The following is a 27,840-nucleotide window of genomic DNA, read 5'->3' as shown; positions in this document are numbered from 1 at the left end:
GACTGTGACCCCTAGTTCTAGACCCTCTAGCCAGAAGGAACATCAGCCCTGTCCACACTTTAATGAGATCCCCTCTCATTCTTCTCAACTCCAGTGAATACAGGCCCACTCGACCCAATCTCCTCTCAATCAACAATCCTGATACACCAGGAATCAGTCTGGGGTGTATTCTACCCAGTTATCCCTCCACAACACCTGATAAAAGGGGAGGCTAGACCATAGTGGTATGGTCACTGGATTAGTAATCCAGAGGCCCAAGGTAATGCTCTGGGAACCTACGTTCAAATCCCAGAGGGTGAAATTTGAACCCATCTGATTGGTACCACACCCACAGTTTGAGAAGGACGTGAGAGATGGCAGAAGGGGTTTTCTCGAACGGTTCCAGGGTTGGGGGGAATTACAGCAACGTGGATGAACCGGAGAAGCTGGGATTGCTCTCCTGTGAGCAGAGGAAGCTGATGGCAGGTTTGTCGGAGGTATTTGAATTCATGAACATAAGAACATAAGAAATAGGAGCAGGAGTAGGCCATCTAGCCCTTCGAGCCTGCCCCGCCATTCAATAAGATCATGGCTGATCTGTCGTGGCTCAGTTCCACATTCCCGCCCTCTCCCCATAACCCTTAATCCCCTCGCTTATCAAAAACCCATCAACCCACGTCTTAAAAATATTTAGCGAGGCAGCCTCCACCACTTCAACGGGCAGAGAATTCCAGAGATTCTATATAAATGGTAAATAGCTGAGGCCCCAGCACTGACCCCTGGGGCACTCCATTAGTCACTAACCGCCAATCCGAATAGTACCCATTGACCCCCACTCTCTGCCTCCTATTTGACAACCAATCCTCTATCCATGCTAACACCCTACCCCCAACTCCATGTCCCCTGACCTTCTGCAATAACCTCTTGTGAGGTACTTTGTCGAACGCCTTCTGAAAATCAAGAAAGACCACATCCACCGGCTCTCCTCTATCCACTGCCCTAGACACATCCTCATAGAACTCCAGTAAATTTGTCAGACACGACTTCCCTTTAATGAAACCGTGATGCGTCTGCTCTATCAAGCAATTCCCCTCAAGATGCCTCGCTATTTCCTCCTTGATGACGGATTCTAACATTTTACCTACAACAGATGTTAAACTAACTGGCCTATAATTCCCTGCCTTTTGCCTGGCAACCTTTTTAAACAACGGCGTAACATTAGCCGTTTTCCAATCTTCTGGCACTTCCCCGGAATCCAGCGACGTCTGGAAAATAACCACCAAGGCATCCACTATCATCTCTGCCATTTCTTTCAGAACCCTCGGATGCATTCCATCCGGTCCTGGGGACTTGTCCACAATTAGTCCCTCCAGTCTGTCGAGCACCGCCTCTCTAGTAACAGTAATGTCATTAAGACCCTCCAGTCCTACCACCTTTCCATCACTAACACCCGGCAAAGTATTCACATCCTCCTCCGTGAAGACCGAAACAAAAAAGTTATTCAAGACCTCAGCCATTTCCCCATCCCCTACCACCAAGTCCCCCTTCTCATCCTCTAAGGGTCCAATGTTCACCCTAGCCAGCCTCTTCCTTTTTATATATTTATAAAAACTCCTGCTAAAATGCCCTCCATACCAGGCAACATCCTGGTAAATCTTTTCTGTACCCTCTCCAAAGCCTCCACATCCTTCTGGTAGTGTGGTGACCAGAATTGAACACTGTATTCCAAGTGTGGCCAAACTAAGGTTCTATAAAGCTGCAACATGACTTGCCAATTTTTAAGCTCAATGCCCCGGCTGATGAAGGCAAGCATGCCGTATGCCTTCCTGACTACCTTCTCCACCTGCATTGCCACTTACAGTGACCTGTGTACCTGTACACCCAGATCCCTCTGCCTATCAATACTCTTAAGGGTTCTGCCATTTACTGTATATTTCCTACCTGTATTATACCTTGCAAAATGCGTTACCTCAATTTGAAAATTCACACTCCTTCCTATTTCTGGGGCCTCTTTCAGCCCTGCCATCCTCTAGAGAGCCTGAGTTCCTCCAATTCTAGTCTCTTATTCATCCTGGTTTCCTTCACCCTGTCACTGGCAATTGTGCCTTCAGCCGTCTATACCCTAAGCTCTGAAATTCCCTTTTTAAACCTCCCTGCTCCCCTATCCTCCTTTAAGACACTGCTTAAAGCTGCCTCTCTGACCAAGGCCACCCTGTCTTAATTGCTATGGTTCAGGCATGGTGGCACAGTGGTTAGTACTGCTGCCTCACAGCGCCAGGCACCCTTGGTCACTCTCTGTGTGGAGTTTGCATGTTCTCCCTGTGTGGGTTTCCTCTGGGTGGTTTGGTTTCCTCCCACAGTCCAAAGATGTGTGGGTTAGGTGCATTGGCCATGCTAAATTGACCCTAGTGTCAGGGGGTTTAGCAGGGTAAATGTGTGGGATTACAAGAACAGGGGCTGGGTGGGATTATAGTCAGTATAGATGGGCCAAATGGCCCCCTTCTATACTGTAGGATTCTAAAGATCTAAGGTCAGAAACTCCAAAATGTTTTATGGAGTTTTGTATCTTGAATTTAGCTACGATAAGCATGGGATGTTTCACTTCAGGTTTGATTCAAATGACCTACGAGGGAGCTTTTACCAAACAAAGTTTATTTAAGAATGTAGTTAACATGTATAGTAAGAACCCTTATCAAACAAGAAACAAAACAAACACTATAATGTATAACCCTTAACAAATATATCTAATGTGTACCAATCAAACCAATCCGGTAGACAAAAGATCTTTTCCACAGGTTTAACACAGCAAGGACTAATGCTCACGGAATACTAGATTTGGGTCCTTTGGATGAAGCCTGCAGTCTCTGAATAGAGTCAGAACAGTTAAAGTCAGAACAGCTTTACAAAGTACTAGGGACTCTAGGCAAGCCACCAACAGTCGATTCCCCCCTTCAGAAAGGCAAGACCTTGCTTTCAGGTAACCAGCAGAATTTCCAAAACCAGGCAGAGAGAGAGAGACTTCTTTTCAGCTTGATGCCTCTTCTAAAACTAAAACCCAAACCTGCAGCTCCAAACTGAGTGAAAATAAAATTCCTGTCACCTGACCTGCCAGTTTTTCTCCTAAAAATGCAGAGTCATAACCACCTCAGTAAAAATAAACAAACCCCCATTTAAGCAGCAATGAAAAGATTCTGTTTTTCTCATTGTTGCCGGGCTGTCTCCCAAACTGAGAAAGTTTGTTTACAACTGCAGAGCACATGATTTAAAAAAAACACTTCTTAAAGGTACACTCATGTCACATGATGTCTCCATCTTTAGCTTGGTGTCAATTTTTGGTTTGATCTGGGACACTGGACCAGGAGAAAGCATGCAAATATATGAATTAGAAATGTGAGGAGGCACCTCGAAGCTGGGAAAAGGGTAAATTTTGATTTCTGGGGCCGGGCTTGGGGGCCGTAATTGTTTCCAGCACTACCCTCTTCCTCCCTGGAAACTGACAGTGAGTGAAGTGTAACATCCGACTGATTGGTGACCACCACGTGTGAACAATAACAAGCTATTTAGTAGAACAACTACGCTTGTATACTGAGTGCTCGGATATGCTGGCGGCACAGTGGTTAGCATTGCTGCCTCACAGCGCTTTGGGCCCGGGTTCGATTCCCGGCTTGGGTCACTGTCTCTGTGAAGTCTGCACATTCTCCCTGTGTCTGCGTGGGTTTCCTCCGGGTGCTCCGGTTTCCTCTCACAGTCCAAAGACATGCTGGTTAGGTGCATTGACCCAAACAGGTGCTGGAGTACAGCAACTAGAGGAATTTCACAGTAACTTCATTGCAGTGTAAATGTAAGCCTTACTTATGACGCTAATTAACAAACTTTGCTTTTTGACTTCTGCAGCTCCGGGATCGATTAATTCCAGGAAAACCTGTGTTTGGCTCTGGAGTTCCCGCTGTTTGGCCCAAGTGGCTGACCGGGTCACATGACCTTCTGAAACCACGCCCCCTTAAAGGGGCATGCTACCACACAGATCACCCACGTGAATGTCACTCAGTATAGTGTAGAGATGTATCTTTCCAGAAGGTCATTCTGCGGTCGAATACCCCAAACTAAGGAATATGGTTTACCTGTCAGCGCTGACGAAAACAATCTCAAACTTCTGTCCCATCTCCTTGATTTTCCGATACGTCTCGACCAGGAGACGGGTGAGGCTTCTACAAGGAGGGCACTGTACCAAAAAGGAGAGAATTAATACGGCAAACAGTTGGGTTCAGTTACTCTTGCTTTCTGCACCAATAATCTTCACACTTTTTCAGCAACATGGTAATCATTAAAAAAACCTCCCTCCCTCAGAACACCATCAATACATGTCACTTATCCCTGTATTTTTGTATTTGATGTAACGTCCCACATCTGGGAAACATGTGGCCTTTTCCCAGGGTCTCGCATTTTCAGAGTTGTAATAATTAGCCCCATTGCAGGACAAATCTGATGGGGAATGTTCAAGAATTTAGATATTGCTGGAACGCATTCAAAGTTAAATTAAACCTTTTCCTCCCCAGTCCGTCTCTCACTAACTTACTTTCCAAAATGTGGATTTGCCGGCGTTGGACTGGGATGGGCACAGTCAGAAGTCTCTTGACGCCAGTCTAACGGGCTCATTTGGTCGCACAAGCTTTTGGAGTGCTGCTCCTCGCTCCGAAAGCTCGTGCTACCAAATAAACCTGTTGAACTTTAACCTGATGTTGTGAGACTGCTGACTGTTCCTTTCCAAAGGCACTGACTCCACCATACCGTTCTCTAAACAGGCCAATCAAAATGTTCTTGGCAGGCAGTTGTACGGAAATGGGGGCGGCACGGTGGCACAGTGGTTAGCACTGCTGCCTCACAGCTCCAAGGATCTGGGTTCAATTCCCGGCTTGTCATTTGTCTGTGTGGAGTTTACAAGTTCTCCCCATGTCTGCATGGGTTGCTCCAGTTTCCTCCCACACTCCAACAATGGGCGTGTTAGGTGCATTGGTCCTCCCAGGAGAATGGAGTGATTGTTCCTGCACAGTCTCCCCTCCCATCTTAGAATAACATAACCTTATCAAAAGTCTCATCCTAACTCACATCGAGTTCCATTCATCCTTCACTCTCTGTGCTCAGTAATCTGTACTGGCAACGCCACGATTTTAAAATTCTAGTTCTTATTTTCAAACCCATCCATAGCCCTTCCTGTCTGTGTAACCTCCGCAGCATGGTGCCACAATAATTAGCACTGCTGCCTCTCAGTGTGTGGGTCCCAGGTTCAATTCCCAGCTTGCGCACTGTCTGTGCGGAGTCTGCACATTCTCCCCGTGTCTGCGTGGGTTTCCTCCCACAGTCCAAAGATGTGTGGGTTTGGTGGATTGGCCACGCTAAATTCTCACTCAGTGTAACAGAACAGGCACCCGAGTGTGACATAAGAATGGAAGAATAGGACATCTGGCCCCTCGAGCCTGCTCCGCCATTCAGTAAGATCATGGCTGATCTTTTTATGGACTCAGCTCCACTTACCCGCCCGCTCACCATAACCCTTAATTCCTTTACTGTTCAAAAATCTATCTATCCTTGTCTTAAAAACATTCAATGAGGGAGCCTCAACTGCTTCACTGGGCAGGGAATTCCACAGATTCACAACCCTTTGTGTGAAGAAGTTCCTCCTCAACTCAGTCCTAAATCTGCTCCCCCTTACTTTGAGGCCATGCCCCCAAGTTCTAGTTTCACTCAACAGTGGAACCCAACTTCCCTGCTTCTATTCCCTTCAATGACAAGGGGATTTTCACAGTAACTTTATTACACTGCTAATATAAGCCTACTTGTGACACTAACAAATAAATTTAAACTTTAGCCAGTGATATTGCTAGACTATTAATCCAAGAACTCAGCTAATGCTCTGGGGATCTGGGTTCGAATCCCGTCACAGCAGATGGTGGAATTTGAATTCAGTAAAAAAAATTTGGAATTAAGAATCTACTGATGACCATGAAACCATTGTCGGAAAAACCCATCTGGTTCACCCATGTCCTTTAGGGAAGGAAATCTGCCGTCCTTACCTGGTCTGGCCTACATGTGACTCCAGAGCCACAGCAATGGGGTTGACTCTCAACTGCCCTCCAAGGGCAACTAGGGGTGGGCAATAAATGCTGGCCCACATATGACCCCACCTATTTACCCTAGCTAATCCCCCTGACACTAAGGATCAATTTAGCATGGCCAATCCACCTAACCCACACATCTTTGGAATGAGGGAGGAAACCGGAGCACCTGGAGGAAACCCACGCAGATATGGGGAGAATGTGCAAACTCCGCATAGACAGTGACGTGAGGCTGGAGTTGAACCCGGGTCCATGGTGTGGGAGTTTCCTCCCACACTCAAAACATGTGTGTAGTTTGGGTGGATTGGCCATGGTAAATGCGTGGGGTTAGAAAGGGCCTGGATAAGATACTCTGTCAAAGGGTCAGTGCCGACGCGATGACCTGAATGGCCTCTTCTGCACTGTCAGGGATTCTATTCGATGATGCATTATTTACAACCTGGCTTGGGATCCATTAACCAATCTTTAATGCATCAAAATGTATGTGTTCCATGCGAGGCAAAGCAAAAGGTCTGTGACTCTGGTCTTACCCAGTGCGCAGAGAAATAGACACCGATATAGCTGCCGTCCAGGGCACCGCTGTCCACTATCTGCCCATTGTTCTTGATCAGTGATCCAGCAATCACCTCACCGAAAGATTTGTGACCCCAGGGGAACTCGGCGCCTGCTCGAGTTAACAAAGCGGTTAGTGCGGCTGCAAAAAGGTACTGAAGGGTGAGGTATTTGTGTTGGGGGGGGGTGCCCGCGACAAACTGAAGCTGCGCGGTGGGGGGTATGGGAAGGGGGCGATAACATCCCTACCTAGAGGGTCATCCCGGATGATCAGGTGTCCATTCCTGCTGACGATCCGTCCTGTGCTGCCTTCGATGAATATTAGTGAAGGGATGTTCGTCACTTTGTATTTCGTCCACAACTTCATCTGAAATTGGACAGCAGAAACAACAAAGAACATTTAAGTTTGCAATTTATTGCTGAAGAAAGAGACCCGCTGAAGTTTTGTGCCTTGGACTCATCAGGACATTACGCAAGGGTACCAGTACAAGGAGGAAACAACAATTTATTCCGGATGAGAAGAGAATGCTGACAGGTTGGCATGTCGATTCGGATTGGTAGAGGCACTGCCCTCAGATCTACTTGCCAGCCAATCAGCACTCTCTTCCCATCCAGTATCAATTGTTGTTCTTACGGCACAGTGGCACAGTGCTGCCTCACAGCTCCAGGGACCCGGGTTTGATTCCTGGCTCAGGCCACTGACTGTGTGAAGTTTTGCACATTCTCCTTGTGTTTGCGTGGGTTCCCTCCGGTTTCCTCCCACGGTCCAAAGATGTGCGGGTTAGGTTGATTGGACATGCTAAATTAACCCTTACTGTCCAGGGATGTGAGAGGTTAGAGGGATTAGCAGGGTAACTAAGCGGGGATAGGGCCTGGGTGGGATTGTTGTTGGTGCAGGCTTGATGGCCTGAATGGCCTCCTTCTGCACTGTAGGGCTTCTATAATTTTCCCTTGATATTCGTGGTCTTGTGAAGTGTCCTGATGAGTGGAAGATGAAAAGCTTCGACAACATGTCTCTTTTTTTTCCAGCAATGCTCAAGTTCTGTATTACTAAACGACTATTTATCCAGTCAGTCCCCTTCAAGATGGCACTAGCAAAGACTCTCAACAATTCCATGGCAATGACACCCTGTAACTGGCCACTGGATATGAAAGGGTGAGTGACGATGACCGCCCATTGACTCCATTCCCACTCCATCCATCCACCGCGTCCAGTCCCTGGGGACCTTATAGCTGTCCTGTGCTCTGAGCCCACTGCGCTCCAGGTCTCCCAATCCTAGCCTTCTCTTTACAGCCTAGCCTAGCTCCACAAACTGGGTTTGACTTTCACCTGGGTTAAGGATCAACGGGCAACTCTTTACCACAAGAATGGGTGGCTGGATACCACCCATCCCTTCACTCCACACTCCAGCGCCTGTTTGGGTACACCGAGGGAGAATTTAGCACGGCCAATGCACACTAACCAGCACGTCTTTGGAGTGTGGGAGGAAACTGGAGCACCCGGAGGAAACCCACACCGACACGGGGAGAACATGCGGACTCTGCACAGACAGTGACCAGGAATCAAACCCAGGTCCCTGGCGCTGTGAACAGCTAACCACTGTGCCGCCTCGGTGGTGATGGAGGCAAACTCACTGGGGTCTTTTAAAAGACTTCTGGATGAGCATATGGGATCTAATGGGATTGGGGGTTATAGATAGGTCTTAGTAGGTATAGATGTGATTGGCGCAACTTGTGGGCCGAAGGGCCTGTTTGTACTGTAGTGTTCTATGTTCTATGTTCTAACCAGAGTAGGCTAACCTCTTTGCACGAGGTGGGGAGGGTCTTTCGCTGAGGGGGCCGATGAACAAATTTCAGAAAGGTAAACATTCAACATGAATTTTTAAAAAAAAAATCAAATGTCAAAGCAATAAATCGCTAATTTAAAAAAAAGACTACTTAATACAAAAGAACATCAAAAACTGCCCAGCAACTGCGTGGGTTTCCTCCGGGTGCTCCAGTTTCCTCCCACAGTCCAAAGATGTGCGGGGTTAAGTGGATTGGCCGTGCTAAATTGCTCCTTAGTGTCAGGGGGATTAGCTAAGCTAAATGCATGGGGTTTTGGGGATAGGTGGGATCGTGGTCGGTGCAGACTCAATGGGCCAAAGGGCCTCCTTCTGCACTGTAGGGATTCTATGGTCAAGACAAGAGTCAGAATTCACCCACGTTCCAACAAACCTCTCGGGTGCTAAGTGCCCAGAAATTTAGCTGAGGCATTTTTTTGTGTCTTGGGCAATTTCTGGCACAGATTGCCTGAGCCAAGGCGAGTGTTGCGGCTGTTACGAGAGCTCGGATATCTGCACAGACTCCGTCCTGACAGTTTAACTGCCTAACCCTGGCTCCAATCTCACACTGCAACAGATGGTGTAAGTGCCACATAGCAAACAGAGCAATGTTATTTTTCCTTTCTCCCTCCCCCGCCCCACCCCCGTCTCAGATCCAATTAATGGAGCTTTCCAGGCACTAACGCTGCATTCAGTTATAATTAAAACTTCTGCAAAGGGGGAAAAAAAACAAGGATATCGTCCCTAAATTGGCCCGAGATCTGCTAACTTTCGCAAAGCTTCATAATTAAGAACTCAGTAACAGTAAAGTCACACAAAATGCAGCTAAGCCCACTGCACTGAGCATAACACAAAAATCATTGGCAGATGTGTGAATTTTCAACTCCCCAGAGATGGCTTTTAAAGTTTTAAGTGAGACAAACTTCCTAAATCCTCAGATACGCAGCATGAGACAGCCACAGGCAAGGCGATCACACAGCACATTTCCTTATTTAAAGGGAACCCACCTTCACACAGGGAGAAACCCTTACAAGGGGCTGAGTAAAAACACACTTTCTCTCCCCACTTCCTCCTCCCCCCCAGTCCCCTTTTTAACTGCAAAGTTTACAAGAATTTCTGCTTCGTTAATGAGCAGGCTACAGCATCACTGTCAACCTGCTGCTTTGCTCAGACGTGGAGGCTTTGGAGAAGGTACAGAAAAGATTGACCAGGGTGTTGCCCTGGTACGGAGGGCATCAGGTGTGAGGAGAGGTTGGAGAAGCTTGGCTTGTTCTCACTGGAACGATGGAGGTTGAGGGGCGACCTGATAGAAGTCTACAAGATTATGAGCGGATAGTCAGAAGCTTTCTCCCCTGGGATGGAAGAGTCAATAACTAGGGGGCACAGGTATAAGGTGCGAGGGGCAAGGTTTAAAGCAGCTCGAGAAGGAGCAATACATAGCCCATCCAAGTGTGGCCTACAAGACATTCTGTCAACCATTGCACTCACGCAGAGGGGTTGCCATGTTCTGCTGATGTGCACATAGCTTTATTCCCCTACTGGTGTGAGTGAAGTGATCCGCGTATAAAGCAAGGGCTGGTGGAGTGAGGTGGCTGCCGGTTGTACACAACATTGACCGAGATAGCCACTCTCTCTGCGTCCAAAGTGCAAATATTTCTTTTGTTTTATCATTTGGGTAGCACAGTGGGTTAGCACTGCTGCTTCACAGCTCCAGGGTCCTGGGTTCGATTCCCGGCTCGGGTCGCTGCCCGTGTGGAGTTTGCACATTCTCCTCGTGTCTGCGTGGGTTTCCTCCGGGTGCTCCGGTTTCCTCCCACAGTCCAAAGATGTGCGGGATAGGTTGATTGGCCATGCTAAGGAATTGCCCCTTAGTGTCCAGAGATGTGGAGGTTAGAGGGATTAGTGGGTATAATATGTAGGGATATGGGGGTAGGGCCTGGGGTGGGATTGTGTTCGGTGCAGACTCGATGGGCTGAAGGGCCTCCTTCTGTACTGTAGGGTCCTATAATGCTTCTACAAACTCAATTTACAGCATAAGGATTGGAATACAAGTGAGGTGAGCTGTGCAGACTCGATGGGTCGAATGGCCTCCTTCTGCATTGTAGGGACACAATGGTATGGATTTCCTTCAACGCTGATACTTGTATTTAATAATACCCTGGTTTGAGAATAAATACTCCAGTGAACTGTAAAACTACCGATCTCTGCACACGAATGCAACTTAGATGCAATTCGATAATTTTACAATGAATTGTTAAGTGAAGGAGCAGCTCAGGGATACACGTGATAAATAAGATAGAGGTGGCGGATTCAGGCAGATAGATTTTGAGTGTGAGGTTAAGTTACCCGCGCACAGCGACTGGGCTTTGGATATAGGAGCATTAACAAATTGCAGCAAAATGCCTGAGAGTTGGGCAACACTGCAGCATTCCCGGAAATTAATTTGCCCGGATGGTCCCCAATTAAAACGTAAACGCAGTTAAAATTCCTGCTTGTAAAGTAACTTTCCCAATCTTCTTAATCTTTGAAAAAGACATCCTTACAGCCACACACACTCAATCAGGTTCGGGGCTGTTCCTTAACCATCCTGACAAGCTCCAGAGGAAAAAAGGTGTTCTCTCCTATTAGTTCCCACGATGTGGCTATCACTGGCATGACCCACATTTATAAGAACATAAGAAATAGGAGCAGGAGTCGGCCATCTGGCCCTTTGAGCCTGCCCCGCCATTCAATAAGATCATGGCTGATCTGAAATGGATCAGTTCCACTTTCCCGCTTTCTCCCCTTAATTCCCTTGTCTATCAGAAACCTATCTACCCGCGACTTAAATATATTTAGCGGGGTAGCCTCCACCACTTCAACGGGCAGAGAATTCCAGAGATTCACCACCCTTTGAGTGAAGAAGTTCCTCCTCAACTCCGATCTAAACTGCCCCCCCACCTTATCTTGAGGCTGTGCCCTCTAGTCCTGCTGTCCTTTCTAAGCGGGAAGAATCTCTCTACCACTACCCTATCCATCCCCTTCATTATTTTATACGTCTCTATAAGATCCCCCCTCAGCCTTCTAAACTCCAACAAGTACAGACCCAGTCTATTTAGTCTCTCTTCATAGTCCAACCCCCTCATCTCCGGTATCAGCCTAGTGAACCTCCTCTGCACTCCCTCCAATATATCCTTCCGCAAATGTGGTGACCAAAACTGCACACAGTACTCCAGCTGCGGCCTCACCAGTGCCCTGTACAGTTGCAGCAAGACCTCCCTGCTTTTATGTTCTATCCCCCTCGCTATAAAGGCCAGCATTCCATTTGCCTTCTTTAAGCCCAACCCTAGCTGCCCTTGCTGTGCAGAGTCTCCATTCCATTCAAATTGGAAGTCACAGAATCCTACATTCTTTCTGGTTGTATCATACCTTGGTATGGCTCCTGCTCTGTCCTCAACACCGGTGCCCCACAAGGCTGTGTTCTCAGCCCCCTACTATACTCCGTATACACCTGTGACTGTGTGGCCAAATTCCCCTCCAATTCGATTTTCAGGTTTGCTGATGACACTGCCATAGTGGGTCGGATCTCAAACAATGACGAGACAGGAATGAGACAGAGAATCTGGTGAACTGGTACAGTGACAATAATCTCTCCCTCAGTATCAACAAAACATAGGAGATTGTCATCAGCTTCAGGAAGTGTAACGGAGAACATGCCCCTGTCTACATCAACGGGGATGAAACAGAAAGGGTTGAGAGCTTCAAGTTTTTAGGTGTCCTGATCACCAACAACCTGTCCTGGTCCCCCCCATGCCAACACTATAGTTAAGAAAGCCCCACCAACGCCTCGATTTTCTCAGAAGACTAAGGAAATTTGGCATGTTAGCTGCAACTCGCACCAACTTTTATCGATGCACCATAGAAAGCATTCTTTCTGGTTGTATTACAGCTTGGTATGGCTCTTGTTCTGCCCAAGACCGCAAGAAACTATGAAAGGTCGTGAATGTAGCCCAATCCATCACACAAACCAACCTCTTCCACCTTTTTCCATTGGGAAACAGATGCAGATGTCTGAGGTCACGTACCAACCGAGTCAAGAACAGTTTCTTCCCTGCTGCTGCCAGACTTCTGAATGGGCCTACCTTGCATTAATTTGATCTTTCTCTACACCCCAGCTATGACTGTAACACTACATTCTGCACTCTCTCATTTCCTCCTCTATGAACAGTATGCTTTGTCTGTATAGTGTGCAAGAAACAATACTTTTCACTGTATGCCAATATACAAAGAATAAAGAAAATTACAGCACAGGAACATGTCCTTCGGATCTCCAAGCCTGCACTCATCACGCTGCCTGACTGAACTAAAATCCCCTACCCTTCCGGGGACCATATCCCTCTATTCCCATCCTATTCATGTATTTGTCAAACGCCCCTTAAAAGTCACTATCGTATCCGCTTCCACTACCATTAACATACGGTGAAAAGTATTGCTTCTTATGCGTGATACAGACAAAACATACCGTTCATAGAGACGGAACGGAGAAACTGCAGAATGTAGTGTTACAGTCATAGCTAGGGTGTAGAGAAAGATCAACTTGATGCGAGGTAGGTCCATTCAAAAGTCTGACAGCAGCAGGGGGGAAGCTGTTCTTGAGTTGGTTGATATGTGACCTCAGAATTTTGTATCTTTTTCCCAACGGAAGAAGGTGGAAGAGAGAATGTCCGGGGTGCGTGGGGTCCTTAATTATGCTGGCTGCTCTTCCGAGGCAGCAGGAAGTGTAGACAGAGTCAATGGATGGGAGGCTGGTTTGTGTGATGGATTGGGCTACATTCACAATCTTTTGTCTCTTCAAATATAGACAAGAATCTTGGGAGAGTTCAGTTTCAGAGTCTCTTTCTCTCCTCAAAATCCTTCTATTGTATTTCTCTACCATTATTCATGCATACCTAGCTGGCATCTGTTTCAACTACACCCAGTTCCTGAAGGAATTTATTAGCCCCCTTATCCTGAGACACCATTCCCCCCCACACCCCTCTATTTTAGATTCCCTGACCAGCAGAAACCAGTCTCTCAGCATCCAGCCTATCGAATCCCTGAGGATCTGAGATGTTTCAGTTAGATTGCCTCCTATACTTTGAAACTCCAGAGAATATAGGCCCAGTTTACTCGGCCTTGTGTCAGAGGTCAGCCCCTTTATCCTGGGGGACAGTTTAGTGACGCGTAGCTCCACTAGAACCTCCAGTGACACTCTCTCCCTGGTCCTACAGGATGTTGCCACACATCAGCCAGAACATGTCACATCTTTATTGGGAGTATGTCATGGTGACTCACACATATACCACTCACGGAACTCGGTTGCCGTGTGCAAACCATGCAGAAGTCTACTCTCTCCGGGCTAAAAATCTAGTTCCGATAATCAGCAGTTGGGGCCAAAATTGCTTGCTAAAGTCCAAACTTTCGAACATGTTACTAGAGCAGTACCCCTCAGCCAATATGGCAGCCCCCCGTGTCTGAGGGCCAACCCAACACATAGAAAGAAAGACATGCATTTATCTGGCAGCCTTCATGGCCTCAGGACAACTCAAAGCACTCTACACTCAACCAAGTACAGTCAATAGAAACATACAAACGTAGGGGATAGGAGCAGGAGGAGGCCTTTTGGCCCTTCGAACCTGCTCCATCATTCATCACAATCATGGGTGATCGTCCAACTTCATAGCCTAATCCTGCTTTTTCCCCATAATCTTGGATCCCATTTACCCTAAGTGCTATATGTGGCCACCTCTTGAATACATTCAAGAGACGGCTAGATCTAGGGGTAACAGCAGGGCCCCGAACAGCACTGATATACAGAAGGATCTTGGGGTTCAAGTCCATGGCTCCCTGAAAGTCCAATAAGAAGTCTCACAACACCAGGTTAAAGTCCAACAGGTTTATTTGGTAGCACAAACCACAAGCTTTCGCAGCGCTGCTCCTTCATCAGGTGAGTGGGAGTTGTGTTCACGAACAGGGCATATAAAGACGCAAACTCAATTTACAAAATAATGGTTGGGATGCGAGTCTTTACTGGTAATCAAGTCTCTACAGGTACAGGCCATATGAGTGGAGAGAGGGTTAAGCACAGATTGAAGAGATGAGTATTGTCTCCAGACAGGACAGTAAGTGAGATTTTGCAAGCTCAGGCAAGTTGGGGGGGTTACAGATAGTGTGACATGAACCCAAGATCCCAGTTGAGGCCGTCCTCATGCGTGCGGAACTTGGCCATCAGTTTCTGCTCAGCGACTCTGCATTGTTGTGTATCTTTAAGGCTTGATTATCTGTAAAGACTCGCATTCCAACCATTATTTTGTGAATTGAGTTTGTGTCTTTATATGCCCCGTTTGTGAACAGAACTCCCACTTACCTGATGAAGGAGCAGCGCTCCGAAAGCTTATGCTACCAAATAAACCTGTTGGACTTTAACCTGGTGTTGTGAGACTTCTTACTGTGCTCACCCCAGTCCAACGCCGGCATCTCCACATCCCTGAAATTGGCCACACAAGTAGATAGGATGGTAACGAAGGCGAATGGCACGCTTGCCTTTATTGGTCAGGGTACTGAGTATAAGAATCAGAATGGCAGCTTTGTAAAGCTTTGGTTAGGCCACACTTTCATAGTAACTTCATTGCAGCGTTAATGTAAGCCTTACTTGTGACTAATGAATAAACTTTTAAAAAAAACCTTTATCTTAGAGTATTAGGGGCATACACGCGGTGGGTCGTACGAGGGCTGCTCTTGGATGTTGCTTCGAGAGTTGCCTAGTGCTTCACGTTGTTAGCGTACACTTAAACTGGACCATCTGACGGGCAACACGCCAGCTCAGTGACTATCACTGTTTGCTGTGGAGTTACAGGGACCCGGGTTGGATCTCCGACTTAGGTCGGTGTCTGTGGGAGTTTGCACATTCTCCCCGTGCTTGCGTGGGTTTTCTCCAGGTGCTCCGGTTTCCTCCCACACCCCAGCTTTTAGGCTGATTGGTGTCAATAAATTGGATCTCCCTTAATCTGAAGCACACATAATTCCCTAAATTTTTACCCCTTTATTGTGGAGTCCACTAGTGGTAGACAAAAGTCGTAGGTAGAAGGAAGACTTGAATAAGGCACTTGCTGAGTGTTAAAATGGGCTGTGCGGGCTTGTAGGGCCAAAGGGCCTGTTTCCTGGGCTGTTCTTTGTACATTCATGGTCGCCACATTACAGAGAGGATGTGGAGGCTTTGGAGAGGGTGCAGAAGAGGTTTACCAGGATGTTGCCTGGATTAGAGGGTGTGAGCTGTAAGGAGAGGCTGGACAAACGAGGGTTGTTTTCTCTGGAGCGGAGGAGGCTGAGGGGAGGCCTGATAGAAGTCTATAAAATGATGAGAGGCATAGATAGGATTGACAGTCAGAATCTTTTTCCCAGAATTGAAACATCTAATACTAGCAGGCTTGCACTTGAGATGAGAAGGAGAAAGGAGATGTGAGGAGAATCTCAGCAGATCTGGCAGCATCAGTAATCTCAAAGATTTGACAAAGGCTCATTTGGACTCGAAACGTCAGCTCTTTTCTCTCCTTATAGATGCTGCCAGATTTTCCAGCATTTTCTCTTTTGGTTTCAGATTCCGGGATCCGCAGTAATTTGCTTTTATTAAGGAGATGTGAGGAGTCAGCATTTTTTTTTTAGACAGAGCGTGGTAGGTGTCTGGAACGCGCTGCCATGGTTGGAGGCAGATACGATGGGGGCGTTTAGATAAGTACATGGATGTGCAAGGAATAGAGGGATATGGACCAAGGGCAGACAGAAGGGATTAGTCTAATTCGGTGTCTTGTTCAGCATAACATTGTGGGCCGAAGGGCCTGTTCCTGTGCTGTACTGTTGTATGTTAAATACCTTTGAAGTGTGGTCACGGTGGTAATGTAGGGAACGCAGCAGAAATGTGTGACAAGGAGCTCTCACATACAGCACTCCGATAATGACCAATGTAGCTGTGTTTGAAGTGGTGTTGCGTTACACGAGTGTGGCGAGTGGATCGAGCGGAATAGGTCCATCTTTACGCTGCTGCCAATCTACTCAAAGCAGCTGCAAATAGGATTGAACTCTGCACTCTTGGGTGGGGAGGGATGGGGCGGGGGGGGGGGGGCAGCAGTTGGCCAATGCAAGGCATGAACAGGTCATTGCACATCTCCTCCCCTCGCCCTCCCTCCCGACAAGAGATCTCCGCGGGAAAAGTCCCCTTTCGCTCGCAAACGAGGAAAACATGAACGGATTTTTTTCCTTTGATATCTCCGCGGTGAAATAATCTAGGGGTTGGGGGGGTCAGTCTATTTGGTGAGGGAGATGGGGGGATGTGGGTGGGGGTGAGGGAGAGGAAGGGTGGGGGAGAGACAGGAGAAGGTGGGGGCGGAGAGCAAAGAAGGGATGGAGGATGACAGGTGGGGAAGAGGAGAGCAGAAGAGATGACAAGAGAGCGAAGAGGAGAGAGAAAGTGAAGGGGAGAGAGAAAAAGTGAAGAGGAGAGAGAGAGAGCGAGGAGGAGAGAGAGAGCGAAGAGGAGAGAGAGAGCGAAGGGGAGAGAGAGAGCGAAGGGGAGAGAGAGAGAGCGAGGAGGAGAGAGAGAGCGAAGAGGAGAGAGAGAGCGAAGGGGAGAGAGAGAGCGAAGGGGAGAGAGAGAGAGCGAGGAGGAGAGAGAGAGCGAAGAGGAGAGAGAGAGCGAAGGGGAGAGAGAGAGCGAAGGGGAGAGAGAGAGCGAAGGGGAGAGACAGAGCGAAGGGGAGAGAGAGAGAGAGAGAAGAGGAGAGAGAGTCTGTGAAAAGGAGAGAGAGAAAACAAAGAAGAGAGAAAAAGCGAAGAGGAGACAGAGAGAGAGAAAGAGAGAGCGAGTGAAGAGGAGAGACAGAGATAAAGAATACACTGAGTGACATCCATATTAAAAGAATTGTACATGTCTCATTGACTTTCCCCCCAACCCCTTTTAACTTTTGACCCAGTTCCCCTTTCATTCTGAACCTGGCCCAGGAGAATTCGAATTAGGATGGCACATCCTTTGGCAGATGCCAGGACTCCTCTCAGCGATCGCTGCCAAGAACATGAGTGGATATTTATTGATGTCAGCCTGCAAGTGGCAGCTGTCAGTGTGTTAAATCCCTTGGCTGAGATCCACAGGGATTTGGGATTGATGCATTTACCACATTTACACGTTACATTAAGTAATTCCATTTACCAATGTCACAACAGCGGGTTCTGGGCTGTAGCAGCGCACAGGCCCCCGAGAGCAGGCGCAAGGCAATTACCATGAATCCCTATCGCACAAAACCAAGCGTGCATTTTTACACGGCAGCCTTCATCCTTATTTGCATTCGCAACAAACTGTTAAACAGCAAACCCTGATCCATTAAACTGTCAAACCACCTCAACTCACACAAAGAGACAGAACAGCAAGATACTGGAATTATTTGAAAGACATATCTGCATCCTTGGCTGAATGAGCCAATTGCCTCTTAGACTACCGAGACCTGCCGTGCCTGAGACAGACAGCGCACATGTCTACGTCTGTTTTCTGGACCTTCTTCTCCCTAGAACAGTCCGCTAGCCTGAAGCCAGATCATGGAATGTCTTTAAGACAGAGATAAATAGGTTCTGCATTAATAAAGGGATCAGGGGTTATGGGGAAAAGGCAGGAGAATGGGGATGAGAAGAATATCAGCCATGATTGAATGGCGGAGCAGACTCGATGGGCCGAGTGGCCTCATCCTGCTCCTATGTCTTATGGTCTAAGCCCAGAGACTGTCGGCTTGGGGGCACTCCACATGGCTGGCCAGCGTCTCTCCTGCTCTATGCACCTGCCTTAAACGTGTTGGCAGGATTCGCAACCTGACGACCGATCTGTTTTGGTCATTGTTGGGTCCATTCCTTCACTTGAAGGGACAAGAGGACAGCACTGGTACGAGTTTTAAAATGGGTTTCTTTTGCTGAAAAGAACTTAAAGAATTAACATAACAGAAGCAGAAAGGGAACTTGGAGACTGGCTTCTGGGGCCAGGCCCTCCACAGTAAAAACAGGTCCTGAAATGAGCGGAAATGAACTGAACTTGAACACACTCTAAAATCAAAATATATTTCAACCCTTATCTTGTTATTGGAAGTGTTTTTTGCAGGCATCTTAGAAAAGCAATCCTGCTGTTGTTTGCCTGTATTGTGTACCCTTTAGGAATGCAGTCAGTTTTTAGTTAACCCATCATGCCTTCTGATTCTACATGAGGTCAAACCAGTTCAGCAGAGTTAGTTAACCCCGACAGTCTAGCATTTAAATGTAATCGTGCATAGGCAGAAATATCTTAAAATTAAGTCTCTGAAGTAGACTGGGTTAAGCACACACAGGATCCTCAATCACTGAGTCCCTCAGAGGAACTTGAGCCAGGAGCTCCTGGCACAGAGGCAGGGACATTCACCCACTGTGCCACGAGACCACCTCAGCTGCCTCCCTTGCCGCTGGGTTTGATGATTTGAAATCGTTGGTCAGAAGCACAAATAGGAATATTATTAAGGCGTTTCACGGCAAGATTGACTGACTTGTGGGTGGCGCGGTGGTTAGCACTGCTGCCTCACAGCACCAGGGACCCGGGTTCAACTCCTGGCTTGGGTCACTGTCTGTTTGGAGTTTGCACATTCTCTCCGTGTCTGCGTGGGTTTCCTCTGGGTGCTCTGGTTTCCTCCCTCAGTCCAAAAGATGTATAGGTTAGATAGATTGGCCGTACTAAATTGCCCATCAGGGGGATTAGCTAGGGTAAATACGTGGTGTTTCAGGGATAGGTCCTGGATGGGATTGTTGTCAGTATAGGCTCAATGGACCGAATGGCCTCCTTCTGTACTGTAGGGATTCTTCAATTCCAAAATCTCTCCCTCAATGTCAACAAAACGATGGAGATAGTCATTGACTTCAGGAAGCGTAAAGGAGAACATGCCCTTGTCTACATAAAAATTGGCAAGTCATGTTGCAGCTTTATAGAGCCTTAGTTAGGCCGCACTTGGAATAGAGTGTTCAGTTCTGGTTGCCACACTACCAGAAGGATGTGGAGGCTTTAGAGAGGGTACAGAAAAGATTTACCAGGATGTTGCCTGGTATGGAGGGCATTAGCTATGAGGAGAGATTGGAGAAACTTGGTTTGTTCTCACTGGAACGACGGAGGTTGAAGGGCGACCTGGTAGAAGTCTACAAGATCATGAGGGGCATGGACAGAGTGGATAGTCAGAGGCTTTCTCCCAGGGTGGAAGAGTCAATTACAAGGGGGCAGAGGGTTAAGATGCAAGGGGCAAGGTTTAAAAGAGATGTACGAGGCAGATTTTTTACACAGAGGGTGATGGGTGCCTGGAACTCGTTGCCGGGGAGGCAGAGAAAGTGGATACCGTAGTAACTTTTAAAGGGGCGTCTTGGCGAATGCATGAATAGGATGGGAATAGAGGGATATGGTTCCCGGAAGGTTTTAGTTCAGTCGGGCAGCAAGGTCGGTGCAGGCTTGGAGGGCCGAAGGGCCTGTTCCTGTGCTGTAATTTTCTTTGTTCTTCGTCTGTGTGGGTTTCAACCGGGGGCTCCGGTTTCCTCCTACAGTCCAAACATGTGAGGGTTAGGTTGATTGGCCAGGCTAAATTGACCCTAGCATCAGGAGGGTTAGCAAAGGAAATATGTGGGACTACGGGAATAGATGGGATTGTGGTCGGAGCAAGACTCGATGGGTCCTTCTGCATTGTAGGGATTGTATGAAGCTCGGTTAAAGAGATTGGGTTTTAGGGAACATTTTAAAAGCGGGAAAACAGCTGGGAAAGAGCAGCGATTAGGGAGGGAATATGCAGTACTCAGGGGAATGAGTTAGATGTTTCACTTAAATATGTGACAATTCAGCAACAGAAGAGCCCTGGAAACAATCAAACAATTGGCAAACGTTTGCAAAGAGATTTTAACAGGCAACATATGAGCTAGGTTTAACGAGAGGCTCAAGCAAGCTGATGTTATCGATGGGACGGACAGACGGACGCAAGGCTTGGCTTGTAACTCTGGCCCCGTAAACCCATCTTTGCCTCATCCGCTCCCTCTTCAACACGAGTGGGAAGGAAGAGTGGAATGCGATTCGGGAATGGGAACCAAGGCAAAAACCAGGATTGAGACTGCGCCCGGTCCTGTAACGAGGGCTGTCCTTGCAAGATATTCACGGCGAAGATCGGGGATCCTGTGGGGGGGTGTGTGCGCACACAGTCCCACGTGGACCTCCTTGTGACTTATCCGTGCAATGCTGCTCTTTCCTCCGTGCTCCCCCAACCCCTGCCACGGGCAAATTTTAAAAAAGTTCTGACGACTCCAGCGACTGTTTTAGCAATCGTAAGCCTTACAATAGAAAGCACTTGAAGTCGTTTAATTCCCCGAGGGGAGCAGTAAATGCAGAGTGCCGCTGCTGGGTACCTTACTGCTCAGAATCAGCTACATTTCCCAAACGTCAAACATAACTGCAGCCTGCAGCAGATTTTACTGTCAATCATTTACTTTACAAGTCAGAATTAATTATCAACAAATGGTTAACTTACCTCATCCTGAACTCCTGTTGCATTAACCCCTCCATTCCCCTATCCTGCATTGCTTTAATTCTAACCCTTCCATTGGGAACCGTTACAATTTTAACCCATTCCTGTTACCCCAGCTCACACTGTTTTAACTTTAACCCTTCCCTGTTACCTCATTCTGCAGTATTGGAATTTTAACCCTTCCCTGTTAACCCCATCAAGCACTGTTCCAATTTTAACCCTTTATTGTTACTCAGCCCGTACTGTTTTAATTTTAACTTTTCCCTGTTACCCAGCCTTGCACAGTTTTAATTTTAACTCTTTCCTGCTACCCCCAACACCCACTGCCTTAATTTTAACCCTTTCCTATTACCTCAACACCCACTGTCTTAATTTTAACCCTCTCCTGCTACCCCCAACACCCACTGCCTTAATTTTAACCCTTTCCTGTTACCCCCAACATGTACTGGTCCAAATTTCACTCTCTCCTGTTACTACACTCCACACTGTCCTAATTTTAACCCTTCTCCATTATCCTAGCCTACACCTTTAATTTTAACCCTTCCCTGTCACCCCAGCCTATTCACTTCCTAATTTAACCCTTCCCTGTTACCCCAGCCTATACACTTCCTAATTTAACCCTTCCCTGTCACCCCAGCCTATTCACTTCCTAATTTAACCCTTCCCTGTCACCCCAGCCTATTCACTTCCTAATTTAACCCTTCCCTGTTACCCCAGCCTATTCACTTCCTAATTTAACCCTTCCCTGTTACCCCAGCCTATACACTTCCTAATTTAACCCTTCCCTGTCACCCCAGCCTATTCACTTCCTAATTTAACCCTTCCCTGTCACCCCAGCCTATTCACTTCCTAATTTAACCCTTCCCTGTCACCCCAGCCTATTCACTTCCTAATTTAACCCTTCCCTGTTACCCCAGCCTATACACTTCCTAATTTAACCCTTCCCTGTTACCCCAGCCTATTCACTTCCTAATTTAACCCTTCCCTGTTACCCCAGCCTATACACTTCCTAATTTAACCCTTCCCTGTTAACTCCTCCTGTTCTGGTTTTATCCACTCACTGTTATCACATCAATTACAACTCTGATCTTCCCACACCCGGTGTTTGCTCAGATCTGTTCGTCTCATTCGGGTCGAGTCTGAAGAAAAGTTGCCCGGGAGGAATCGTGAGGGTGACATTTCATACGGACCTTAGATTTGGGGAGGACTTTCAGCAGGTGACTCCAGAATCATTCCTAAACAACATTCCCAATCCCAACTTGCCTTTCAGCAGGGTCTGGATACGAAGAGAGCTCAGTGAACTCACGAGGAACAGATGTTACTCACCTCATTGTTTTCCGTGACACCTTCCGTATGGATTAACTGTTATCTTTGCCAATGCACCGAAGTGTGTTGGATCTCAAACAATGACGAGACAGCAATGAGATAGAGAATCGGGTGCGGTGACAATAATCTCTCCCTCAATGTCAACAAAACGAAGGAGGTTGTCATTGGCTTCAGGAAGCATAAAGGAGAACATGCCCCTGTCTACATCAACGGGGATGAAGTAGAAAGGGTCGAGAGCTTCAACGTTTTAGGTGTCCAGATCACCAACAACCTGTCCTGGTCACCCCATGCTGACACTATAGTTAAGAAAGCCCCACCAATGCCTTTACTTTCTCAGAAGATTAAGGAAATTTGGCATATTAGCGACGACTCTCACCAACTTTTATAGATGCACCATAGAAAGCATTCTTTCTGGTTGTATCACAGCTTGGTATGGGCTCCTGCTCTACCCAAGACTGCAAAGAACTACAAAAGGTCATGAATGTAGCCCAATCCATCACATAAACCAGCCTCCCATCCATTGACTTTGCCTACACTTCCTGCTCCCTCGGCAAAGCAGCCAACATAATTATGGACCCCACGCATCCCGGGCATTCTCTCTTCCACCTTCGTCCATCGGGAAAAAGATACAAAAGTCTGAGGTCACGCACCAACCGACTCAAGAACAGCTTCTTCCCTGCTGCCATCAGATGTTTGAATGGACCTGCCATCATACATGATACACTGTAAGAAGTGTAATAAATGGCGCACGGTGGCACAGTGGTTAGCACTGCCCCCTCATAATGCCAAAGATCCGGGTTCAGTTCCAGTCACTGTCTGTGCAGAGTCTGCACATTCTCCCCATGTCTGCGTGGGTTTCCTCCAATTTCCTCCCATTGTCCAAAGATGTGTGGGTTAAGTGGATTGGCCATGCTAAATTGCCCCTTAGCATCAGGGGGATTAGCAGGGTAAATACATGGTGCTTACAAGTTCTCACCTAATAAAGGAGCAGTGCTCTGAAAGCTTGTAATTCCAAATAAACATGTTGGACTTTAACCTGGTGTTGTGAGACTTCTTACTGGGGTTACTGGGATTGGGCATGGATGGGATGCTGTCAGGGCAGGCTCGATGGACTGAATGGCCTCCTTCTGCACTGTGGGAATTCTATAATAATAGCTGTGTAAATGTAAGCTTTATTTTCCTTCACCAGTGACTCCCTTTAAAAGCTGTCTGTGTACGTGACTTCCTCAACCCTGTCTCCAAATTCCTGCTTTCCCGGAAACCTGCCACAACTGTGCATCAATATCCCACTGGCGTAGATTAAACCAAGGAATCACAGGTCATCGGTTTTTAATTTGTCCATTTGGAGCTGTACACTGATTTGCTTTGGCCCCGATATCGATGCAGCTTGAGCAGGGTTTGTTCGGAAGCCTGCTGGAGATGCGTGGCAGTCTCCCACCGCTCCCCCCCTCCCCCAGCTACACTCTCCCCCTCCACTAAACAACTCGACAGTGCTTCTCATGGACACGTCTCACTACTGGGGAACGGAAACCGCCATCCTCATTTCCAAAGGTCGGCCCCCACCGCCCCCCCCCCTCCAAAGCGTGAACTCTGTTTCACTGTCTGCAGATACGCCTGCTGATCCCTTGCGCTAGTGTGTTTTGATTTCTTGGGGATTTTTAGGGTTAGTCTAGGCATTGACCCCAGTCACGGTAAATTGCTTGCTGCGGATATACACAGGGTGGCCACTGACACACAGTTAAAATACACTGTGCCTCTTGATCATTCTGTAACTGCCATCCCTAGATTTACTTGCAAATAAAAATCTCAAAAGCAAGTGGACGTAGGGAAGATGCACTGATTTATAGTCCTTCCCCCTGCCCTATTGTTCTGGGCACAGTAACAAGCCTCATAACACCAGGTTAAAGTCCAACAGGTTGGTTTGGAATCACCTGGTGTTGTGAGACTTCTTACTGTGTCCACCCCTGTCCAATGCCGGCATCTCCACACTGGGTGGCACAGTGGTTATGTTGCGAATTTGAGTTTGTGGAGTTTTAAAGTTAAAGCTTATTTGTCACAAGTAGGCTTACATTAACACTGCAATGAAGTTACTGTGAAATTCCCCTAATTGCCATACTCCAGTCCCTGTTCGGGTACACTGAGGGAGAATTTAGCGTGGCCAATGCACCTAACCGGCACATCTTTCAGACGGTGGGAGGAAATTGGAGCACCTGGAGGAAATCTACGCAGACACGGGGAGGACATGCAGACTCTGTGTGGACAGACAGTGACCCAAGCCGGGAATCGAACCCAGGTCCCTGGCACTCTGAGGCAGCAGGGCTAACCACTGTGTCACCTGTTGGAATTTTGGTGTTGGTAAAGACGTAGCAAAATTGTAAAAAAATGCCAGAGCGAAAAAAAATTGTGTGGTTCCCTTTAAAAACTGGTGTCTGGTTTCAGTGCTTGGAGGTTTAAAATGCAAAGAACACACAGAGTTCCAGACCGAAACATTTGAGTCAAAAAGTCAAGCAGTAGTTTTGACAGGGCAACCTGTTCTTTTTCTTAATTTAGCCCAATCAATTTAAAGAAGGCAATCAGCTGCCAGGAACCTATAAGATTTGAACTTGATGGTGTTGACAACATCAGGCCAATCCTATTGCAGGAAAATTGATAGGTCATCACAGGTATAAAAGAGAGTGGAGGAGGGAAAACAACAGAGGGCAACAGAAGAACTGTCACCTCTCAAGCCTGAGAGGGAGAGAGCAGCTCTCAGCTCTGCCAACTTCAAATGCATCTTAAGAGAGCACACCATCTAACTAGCAAAAGGCACCAAACCAGAAAGAGTTTATAGAGGAATCAACAGAAGAATTCCAAAAGTTTCCAAGAGTTACAAAACCTGGTTGTACTTTTTGAGAGTGGCTGAATTCTATTTTTTTTTTGTTAATGAATTATTTGAACAGCCTTCCATCAGAATCTTATTTTATTCAGTATGTTATTTGTTTAGTTAAAGTTCCCGGTTAGTTAAATAAATAAATTGTGAAGTGTTCACCTTAAAGAGTGTGTCAGGTATTTCTGTTAACACTAAACATTACTGAGGGACAGTTCACAGCTTCCCACACACTGCTAACAGATTGCCAGGTGAAGTATTCCTCTTTGGGGGATTCGATGTTATGTCTCAAAAGGGGAAAACCTTTGGCACTGTATAACATTCACGCCACACAAGCTCTAGGCAATGACCGCCACCAATAAGAGACACTCTAACCACCACCCCTTGACATTCAATGGTGTTACCATCACTGAATTCCCACTGTCAACATCCTTGGGGTTACCATTGACCAGAAACTCAACTGAACTCACCACATAAACACAGTGGCTACAAGCGGAGGTCAGAGGCTAGGAACACTGCAGTGAGTAACTCACCTCCTGACTCCCTTAAGCCAACCCACCATCTACAGGGCACAAGTCAGAGTGTGATGGAATACTCTTCACTGACCTGGATGGGTACAGCTCCAACAACACTTCCGGACAAAGCAGCCCGCTTGATTGGCATAACTCCACAAATATCCACTCTCTCCACCACCGACACTCAGTAGCAGCAGGGTGTACTATCTACAACATGCACTGCAGCAATTCACTAAAAATCCTTAGACAGCACCTTCCAAATTGGTTAACCTTTTTGATTTTGGTGTTCTATTCCAGGTGCGATTCAATTCACCAATTAAGAAGCTTTTATCAAAACAAACATTATTTAGTAACACAGTTAAAATAAAACAAGAAGAATTAACGTAACTTTTACCAATTGAAGTATTTAAATGTGACAAGGTATAATTCTTAACCGCTAGCTACCTCTATAGTTCCAATTTAAGCAATATCCCCATAGACATAAATCCTACTTCAGAATCAGTTAGGACAAAACATATAGGCTTCCAATCTTTTAACACCTCTGGACAGAGACATAGAAAGACACTGACTCTCAAATAGCAGCCTGCAATGAAAGATCTACCTTCAAACAGCAGAACTTAACAGAAAAATACATATTTTCTGGTAGGTTCCTGACTCCAATTTTCAGTGACAGAAAGAGAAAGACAGGGAGCTACTTCTCTCTAAAGATCCTGAGTAACACTAGTGCTTGTTTCTCACTGCGAGCCCAGCCTTGCCCAGTCACATTATTTTGCCTGTCAATCAACCTAATTAAACCTTACTCTGAAAAGGTCCTAGGGGAAAACACTGAAGTAGCAACACTGCATTAGCCCAAATTAAAACAAACACTCCAGCAATTAGGATCAGTTATGCTTCTGCAGTATCAGCATGTGGGCTGTCAGTTGTAGACAAAGTGGCACCAGGTAAATAGAATTGACTTTGAAACAAAATCCTGCACAAGAAACATGAACAAATACATTTCTTAAAGGCACAGTATCGTCACACTAGAGAGGAGAGCACCCTGAAATTTGAGAACCTCTATTCTACACTGGCATCTCAAGGTCATTATTGGTGGCATGTTGCTTGTTACTGGGGCCATTCTTCAGAAGGCACACATTAATCTGAAACTAAACTCTCCACCTTGGGTGGAGGTTGGAGATTTGAAGAGGAGACGCTCCCAGTGTCACGGTCAACATTCATTCCTCACTAAAAACACATCAGTACAGATTCAATGCTTCTTCAATTCATTTGTTTAAAGCTTACTTATTGGCGTCACAAGTAGGATTACATTAACAGCGCAAAGAAGTTACCGTGAAAGTCCTCTAATTGCCACATACCGGTGTCTATTCGGGCATACCGAGGGAGAATTTAGCATGGCCAACGCAGTTAACCATCATGACTTTCGGACTGTGGGAGGAAACCCATGCTGACACAGAGAGAACGTGCAGCCTCCACACAGACAGTGACCCGAGCCGGGAATCGGGCCCGGGTCCCTGGCACTGTGAGGCAGCCGTGCTAACCACTGTTTGTGTATCTTAACTGACTGCCAAACAAAAGGTGACTGTACTTCAAAAAGAATATTTTGGGATATGCTGATGTAAAAGGTGCGATAAAGATTTACTTTGTTATCAGAGATAGTTCATGCCTTTTTACCATATTGCTTACAACAAAGCTCTCTCTCTTTGATGGTATCGTATATTGCAACATTACTCACTGAACATGCAAGAGAGCGACACTGATGGTTTAGGGGACTAATAATTACTGCCAGGACAGACATTCCATGGCCCTCCTTTAATGTAAAGCAAGGAACAAGCATGCGTTCCTTTTGAAACAATTAAAGTAACAATGCTATCTGTCTTCACAAGCGAACAAAGACAAAAGGATAATGACCAGCTTACTAACTTGCGACAGGTCTTTACCCCAGAATTGAAGAAACTAATTTCAGGCTGTTAAGCAGCAGTTGTTAACTGGTAATTATACAGCAACCATCCGGCTCACCGGAAAAAACAGCAGCTTTCATTTTAATTCAATCACCGTTAAGTGGGGCACGGTGGCACAGTGGTTAACACTGCTGCCTCACAG

At 46.8% G+C, this 27,840-nt stretch overlaps 1 protein-coding gene across 1 annotated transcript in view; it reads right to left on the bottom strand.

The window, feature by feature from the left end:
- Window positions 1-27,840, bottom strand: part of nxn (nucleoredoxin) — a 180,741-nt gene that overhangs the window by 57,446 nt on the left and 95,455 nt on the right. Inside the window, exons 2-4 of the mRNA XM_080210427.1 lie at window positions 6,894-7,011; window positions 6,623-6,756; window positions 4,101-4,201 (exon numbers count right to left, since the gene is read on the bottom strand). Of these exons, the coding sequence (XP_080066553.1) occupies window positions 4,101-4,201; window positions 6,623-6,756; window positions 6,894-7,011 (353 nt within the window). The remainder of the gene's footprint in view (window positions 1-4,100; window positions 4,202-6,622; window positions 6,757-6,893; window positions 7,012-27,840) is intronic.

This window comes from Carcharhinus amblyrhynchos, chromosome 23 (assembly GCF_965287045.1).
Source record: "Carcharhinus amblyrhynchos chromosome 23, sCarAmb.v2.hapA, whole genome shotgun sequence".
Taxonomy (NCBI): Eukaryota; Metazoa; Chordata; class Chondrichthyes; order Carcharhiniformes; family Carcharhinidae; genus Carcharhinus; species Carcharhinus amblyrhynchos.
This window is presented reverse-complemented; position numbering and strand designations above follow the sequence as displayed.